The sequence below is a fragment of the Argentina silus genome (assembly GCF_951799395.1).
Source record: "Argentina silus genome assembly, chromosome: 9".
NCBI lineage: Eukaryota > Metazoa > Chordata > Actinopteri > Argentiniformes > Argentinidae > Argentina > Argentina silus.
The window spans coordinates 18,157,254-18,164,753 of record NC_139663.1 but is presented as its reverse complement, the minus strand read 5'-3'; the positions used below and the strand labels follow the sequence as shown (position 1 = coordinate 18,164,753).

Here is a 7,500-nt window from a genome sequence, read left to right as displayed (position 1 = left end):
TCAATGGGGATTATCCCTAACCAGAGGTGGTAGCTAACTCAAGTACAAGTACTGTAACTTCAGTGGAATTTTAACCAGGTAAAAGTCAAAGTTTTAGTCTAGGAAACAACTCAAGTAAGAGTTAAAAAGTAGCTTATTGAAAAAGCACCCAAGTAAAAGTAATTTGTGTTCCTTTCAAAATCAACCGTTGGCCTCGATGACTGGATTACATCATTGTCAAAATTAAATGTTAAGACCGGCCATCGTTCAGATTTTGTGCGTGGTTTGATTAGGCTGTTTTCTGAGCACCATGATCATGCCTGTGTGGTAATTGTTTACTGTGATAATCGAGCAGTTACAATCAGAGTCCTCGTGTACTGTGATCTGCCTAGATTTACTGTCGCCATTTGTCTTAAGAAGGGGGAAGGATTGGCACAGGGCACTATGCCACAGGGCAGTAGGGTACTCTGTATAAAACAGTAGATTGGTTTTGACTCTGTCCCCCTCCACTGCAGAGTAGTTTGGAATAAGAGTCTCTATGGTGAATCCCTGAGAATCATCATCTTGTGTTGCTTTTTTTATTCGTCAGATTTCATTTCTTTGGGGCACTGTATTTGAAAGGCCAGCCCAAATAATGTCCCTACTTCTTGTAAATCAAACACCTCACTGCACAAACGTATTTATTGTACATTTAGTAGCTCATTTCTTTATTCTCTTTTAGTAAAGAGAAATTATAATGTCCTAAAAAATTACGTCCTCTTTGGTCTTGGCTTATTCCCCTTGCTTTCTTCCGAAAACTGCTTCTCAGTTTATTTTTAGCTAGCTTTTTAAATTAAAATGTGATACAGTACAGAGTCATAAATACAGTATACCAGTGTTCTATGTCTATGGTCTGGCCACCTTTTACACTGTTCCATTTGCTAGATTTGTTTCATATTCAAGTAATTCCATAAACTGCTATTGGTGAAAACTCCATCTGGGTAGCTAAAATGGCTGCCATGGAATGATGTGGTGTCATGTAAATGCATCACAATGCTTCTGGTTCAGTGTTCTGTCTCTATGGGCCAGACTGGGCCAAACTCTCTGGACACATGTAACAATTGATAATGACAATGATGTAACAAACGATGACCATATAACTGGGTGTCTGGGTCCCAGGTCAACATTACAAGTATTACCTGTCATTCAGCAGCTAGTCTCTGCACATATTTTGTTATTAGGAATTACATAGAAAGCTAAAATATATACTTGTAGCAGGACTTGATTTCCAAGCAAACCAACAACCGTGGAATAAGGCAAGGAAGAAGAAGACCTATCATTTATCCAACTACAAAGAAGACAACATCATTGTTGAAAGCGTGAGTGAGCAAAAGTGCAAACACACAGCTACATTTATAGCTACTGGAGGGCATTTTACATACATTTATTGCATTAGTCTCTCACTTTGCTATTTTAAGTCCACTATTGTGAATCCAAACTTTGTTATTTACTCTGTATTTTTATGTCTATAATATTTTTGCCATACTGTATGTGCCTTATTTTAATCGTTTTTGTCAAGCGCAATGCATTGTATACATGTATGAAATGTAATACCTCAATAAAGCCTCATGGATTGATTAATTGATACATTCTATGTTCTCACTCGAATTGGAAACAGTCAAAGGAGCGAATCATCGACTACGTTTTTCTGGAGAATGCAGCCTGACACCCTCATGCTGCCTGAGAGTACGCACCTCCATCAGAAATGAATCCTAGTGGGCCTAGTGGGCCTAGTGGGCCCTGCTCAATGGCCTCCTTGTATGTTGGCGATCTCCACCAGGATGTCACTGAGCCAATGCTGTATGAGAAATTCAGCCCCAGTGGTCCAATTCTCTCCATTAGAGTATGCAGGGACATGATCACTCGCCGATCCCTTGGATATGCTTATGTAAACTTTCAACAGCAAGCTGATGCTGAATGTGCCCTAGACACAATGAACTTTGACATTCTTAATGGACGACCTATGCGTATCATGTGGTCTCAGCGTGACCCTACTCTGAGGAAGAGTGGGGTTGGCAACCTTTTTATCAAGAACTTGGAAAAGTCTATTGACAACAAGGTCCTCTACGACACATTCTCTGAATTTGGCAACATCCTTTCTAGCAAGGTGGTTTGTGATGAGAATGGCTCAAAAGGCTATGGCTTTGTTCACTTTGACACCCAGGATGCTGCTGAAAGAGCCATTGTGAAGCTAAATGACACGTTATTAGAAGGCAAAAAAGTGTTTATTGGACACTTCAAATCTCGCAAAGAAAGACAGGCTGAACTTGGAGCCAGGGCCCAAGTGTTCACTAACGTGTACATCAAAAACTTTGGAGAGGCAATGGATGACGCTAAGCTGAAGGATATTTTTGAAAAATATGGACCAGCCCTGAGTATTCGGGTCATGACTGATGACAATGGAAAGTCCAAGGGTTTCGGCTTTGTTAACTTTGAAAAGCATGAGGACGCCCAGAGAGCCATTCAGGATATGAATAGAAAAAGGATCAACGGCAGACAGGTCTATGTAGGCCGAGCCCAGAGAAAAGGAGAGCGCCAGCCTGAGCTGAAGCGCCAGTTTGAGCAGAGAAAGCAGGGCCGCACGACCAGATACCAAGGAGTTAATCTGTATGTGAAGAACCTGGATGATGGCTGGGACGACAAGCGTCTGCACAAGGAGTTCTCCCACTTCGGAACAATCACCAGTGCAAAGGTGATGATGGAGGGTAAACGGAGCAAGGGCTTTGGCTTCGTGTGCTTCTCCTCTCCTGAGGCGGCCACCAAGGCTGTGACTGAGATGAACGGTCGCATCATGGCCACCAAACGCCTGTACGTGGCCCTGGCCCAGCGCAGGGGGGAGCGCCAAGCACAGCGCCAGGCCCGCTTCACCAACCAGTACATGCAGAGGATGGCTAGCATCTGCACCGTGCCCAACCTAGTCATCAACCCCTACCAGCCTGCCCAACCATCTGGATACTTCATGGCTGCCATTCCACAGGCCCAGAAACATACTGCCTACTACTCCACCAACCAGCTGGCTCAGCTGAGACCCACTCCTTGCTGGGTCACCCAGAGTGTGAGACCTGAGCACTTCCAGAACATGCCCAACACTATGCATCCCATGGCTCCCAGGCCTCATACCTACAATGCCATGAAGCCTAGGTCCTCTCAGGTGGCCCGTATGATGACCTCTCAGCGCATGGCTACCCAGACCTCCAGACGTCCTGCCAGTGCAGGTGCAGCCCTGATGGGCGATGTGGCCCAGTACAAGAATGCAACAGGTGTACAGGTGAACTCTCAGCAGCAGGTCTCCAAGCAGCAGGTAAACATCTCACTCACTGTAAACTGAACCACGGCTCAGAATGGAGATAAATATGTCTGGTGTTTACAAGGTGATTAAATTGTTGGACGTGTGCCTTAAGTCAATGTCCTAGATGGCAACTGCATTTCTCTTAAGGGATTAATAGAATAATATGTGATTTAATCATCATTTTATTTAATCCCTTAATCCCTTTATTTCTCCCGTGTTCCCTTACAGCCTGCTGTCCATGCCCAGGACCAGGAGCCTCTGACTGCTTCCATATTGGCAACTGTTCCTCTCCAGGATCAGAAACAGATTCTGGGTGAGTCCACTGTAGTGGGACCAGAGGTATAACACTGTTAATGGTCCCCCTCTTTATGCCCCGGGAAAGATGAGCCACGAGCCATGACACTAACCCCTGTCTTTGCCCCCCTCCCTCAGGTCAATATCTCTTCCCATCCATCCTGAACATGCAACCCGAGAAGGCTAGGAAAATCACTGGCATGCTGCTGGAGATGGACAACTCTGAGTTGCTCCACCTGCTGGACTCCCCAGAGTCCCTCCGCTCCAAGGTGGATGAAGCAGTCGCTGTGCTGAAGGCCCACCATGCTGAGATGGCTGCACAGAAAGCTGGAGTTCCAAGCATCTAAGATGAAGAATCGAGATCTGGACTTTGAAACCTGCTTCACCAAAGAATAATAAGAAAAGCATTTTAACGTTGAAAAACATAACTCTCAAAGCATTGCAAAATGAATAAACTATTTCATTACAAAATGAACAAGACTATCAATTTTTGTTCAAAGGGTGTGGTACAAAAGAAAAGAGAGACTTGATATCTGTGCATTTTGAAAAGCAATTTGGATGGAAACACACTGGCTGTCATAAACTCAACCACTCAGAGGAGCAGGACGTAAGTTTGTTGGAAATCTGCCCCCTCTGGCCACCGCGGCAAAATTCAGTTCGAGGTTCCATACAACAACATCCTCCCTAATAATAACTCCCCAAAATGGACTTGCAGTGTCGGACATTAGCTGTGTTAGATGGAGAATACCAAAATAATTTAATAGATCTATTCAGTCCATATGTAGTTCAGAGCAAACCAAAATGCAGTATAACTTTTGAGCTTAAAGATTATCTCCTGGTGAAGGATTCTTCCTGAACCCCCACACTGATTGTGCTGTGCATGACCTCTGGCTACGGCCCTGATATTTTCTGTTAAAAACCTTAAGAGGCCGGCAAATGCAGGTATAATTCTGCTGTGGATATCATACTTTAGTCGTCTGTACGGGATGATTTAAGTTTATTTATAATTTTAGTGGAATATTTTATAAAAGACATACTCAAATAAAAGTAAAATTACAGACTTTTAAAAAAATACAAAAAAAAGTAGAATCAACTAAATTACAGTAATTTAGTAAGAGAGTAGTTGTAATCTGTTACTTTACACCTCTGACACTAATCCTTATCATAACCTTAACCCTTACCTTAACCCTTACCCTAATCTAACCCTAATCTAACCCTAATCTAACCCTAATCTAACCCTAACCTAACCCTAATCTAACCCTAATCTAACCCTAACCTAACCCTAATCTAACCCTAATCTAACCCTAACCTAACCCTAACCTAACCCTAATCTAACCCTAATCTAACCCTAATCTAACCCTAATCTAACCCTAACCTAACCCTAACCTAACCCTAATCTAACCCTAATCTAACCCTAATCTAACCCTAACCTAACCCTAATCTAACCCTAACCTAACCCTAATCTCAACCCTTATTTCAACCCTCACCTTCACTTTTTTTAAATCTCAACTTCAATGTGGTGACGTCAGAGTCGGGTCGTCCCAAGCATCCCACTTTGCAAATGTTACCATTTTTCTTTCCCTCTAAGGATGTCAGCTAGCTCCCTCTTTTCTGCCCTCTGCATACAGCACCCTCCCTCCCCTCACCTCTGGTGAGGTTCACACACAGATAGAACAGTATCTCTGTCTGAGCCGTCGCTCTTGTTCTCTCCTCTCACCTTGTTCTTACTCTGCGTGAACAGGTCCAGGACATCCTGGCGAACCTGGTCGTAGTTCTTGTCCAGAAACTTGTGGACCTGCAGAGAGTTTGTGGAATATTATACAGTCGTGAGGATTTAGGAATGCATCATTGATAACACTTTGTTGTGCAGGTCTCTCTGTACACCTGGCACAGTAGCTGACCAATAAGAGGCGCTGTAGCTCGTACATGACCAATGAGAAGCCCTGTTCGATGAGGTGAGCAGTGAGTCTCTGGTAGACTATTGAGAGTGTGTGTACTTGGTAGGTGACTATTGAGAGTGTGTGTACCTGGTAGGTGACTATTGAGAGTGTGTGTACCTGGTAGGTGACTATTGAGAATGTGTGTACCTGGTAGGTGACTATTGAGAGTGTGTGTACCTGGTAGGTGACTACTGAGAGTGTGTGTACCTGGTAGGTGACACGGCCAGCAAAGTGTTTGATGGTGAACTCTGGGAGGGGCATCTTTGGCTTCAGGTAAAGCGGGTTGTGGCCATGGTGATAGTGACACTTCTGGAGGAAGGTATGGTCTGTCGCCTGTGGCAACAAAGAAAAAGGGCATCAACCAATGACTGAGATCGTCAACAGAAATGATAAAGCCTTGAAATGTTGTCCTATGTTTCATTCTGTGCTTTCATAAGCGTGTCTGTGTGTGTGTGTGTGTGTGTGTGTGTGTGTGTGTGTGTGTGAGAGTGTGGGTGTGTGTGTTCTGTCCATCCCCTGTCCTCTCTTGCAGACCTGAGGGAAGGAGCTCTGGTCGTCAAGGATACGCAGCATTCCATGAGGCTTAGCGGCGATGAGGTCGATGCAGGGCTGGTTGTCGCTGAACGGGATGTCATGCCAGGGGATCTGCTCCCTGTTGTACTCCTCCTGAGGGACACACACCACATACAGGCTTCATAACTTCTGGTACACTTCATAGAGGCTTCACAGTATTGTATAAACTTCCAATGACTGAAGCAGCAGGGACAGAAGAAGCTCTCAATAGGAACTGGTGTGTGTGTGTGTGTGTGTGTGTGTGTGTGTGTGTGTGTGTGTGTGTGTGTGTGTGTGTGTGTGTGTGCGTGTGTGATGACTCACTTGCTCTTCCCTGAATATGATCCTATTGAAGAAGAACTGCAGGTACTCGTTTGCATAATTAATGCAAAGCTGCTCAAAGCTGTTGAAGGCCAGGTCCTGTTAGACGTGCGCACACACACACACACACACACACACACACACACACACACACACACACACACACACATACACACACACACACACACACACACACACATACACACACACACACACACACACACACACACAAAGACTTGATGATTCTTTACAGTCCGTCTTTCTCTCAGAAGTGTGATGATTCCTGTCTTTCTTTGCTCTCACAGCTCTGTAAGAGGAGCCAGCTGGCTGAGGGGGAGAGACACACAGAGGCAGGGGAGAGAGGCAGGGGAGAGAGGGAGGGGAGAGAGGGAGGAGGAGAGAGGGAGGGGAGAGAGGGAGGAGGAGAGACACACAGAGGCAGGGGAGAGAGGGAGGAGGAGAGAGGGAGGAGGAGAGAGGGAGGGGGAGAGACACACAGAGGCAGGGGAGAGAGGGAGGAGGAGAGAGGGAGGGGAGAGAGGGAGGGGAGAGAGGGAGGGGAGAGACACACAGAGGCAGGGGAGAGAGGGAGGAGGAGAGAGGGAGGGGAGAGAGGGAGGGGAGAGAGGGAGGAGGAGAGAGGGAGGGGAGAGAGGGAGGGGAGAGAGGGAGGGGAGAGAGGGAGGGGAGAGACACACAGAGGCAGGGGAGAGAGGGAGGAGGAGAGATGGAGGAAGGGAACGACACAGGGAAAAAAGGAATACATTGCGAGACGGTGAGGGGGAGAACAGAGGGGAGGGATGGAGGCAGAGGAGAGAAAGGGGGAGAGAGGCGGGCAAGGGAAGAGACGGAGAGAAGGGAAGAGACGGAGAGAAGGGAAGGGAAGCAGGGGAGACTGCAGAGGGGAAGGGGTGTCGACAGGGGGGAAGATGAACGGCAGTGGTGGGTGGCGGGCCAGTTGGAGATGGTAGTAGATGTCCAGTATGGAGATGGAGAGATAGGGGGATGAAGAGGAGGGGAGAGGGAAGGGTAGGAGAAAGAGGGTAAGTGTAAGAGTACCTCAAAGCCGTAGATGTCTAGTATGGA

At 46.2% G+C, this 7,500-nt stretch overlaps 2 protein-coding genes across 2 annotated transcripts in view; one reads left to right on the top strand and one right to left on the bottom strand.

Moving 5' to 3' along the window:
* myo15aa (myosin XVAa) overlaps positions 1-7,500 on the bottom strand; it is a 39,036-nt gene that overhangs the window by 22,492 nt on the left and 9,044 nt on the right. The window contains exons 14-17 of the mRNA XM_083677738.1: positions 6,418-6,513; positions 6,076-6,207; positions 5,749-5,874; positions 5,319-5,396 (exon numbers count right to left, since the gene is read on the bottom strand). Of these exons, the coding sequence (XP_083533864.1) occupies positions 5,319-5,396; positions 5,749-5,874; positions 6,076-6,207; positions 6,418-6,513 (432 nt within the window). The remainder of the gene's footprint in view (positions 1-5,318; positions 5,397-5,748; positions 5,875-6,075; positions 6,208-6,417; positions 6,514-7,500) is intronic.
* On the top strand, positions 1,724-3,948 carry LOC310809214 (polyadenylate-binding protein 1A-like; the record flags this gene model as incomplete). Its single annotated transcript, XM_083676408.1, has 3 exons — positions 1,724-3,319; positions 3,536-3,620; positions 3,740-3,948. 3 exons carry the CDS (start codon positions 1,724-1,726, stop codon positions 3,946-3,948), a joined length of 1,890 nt encoding a protein of 629 aa, XP_083532534.1.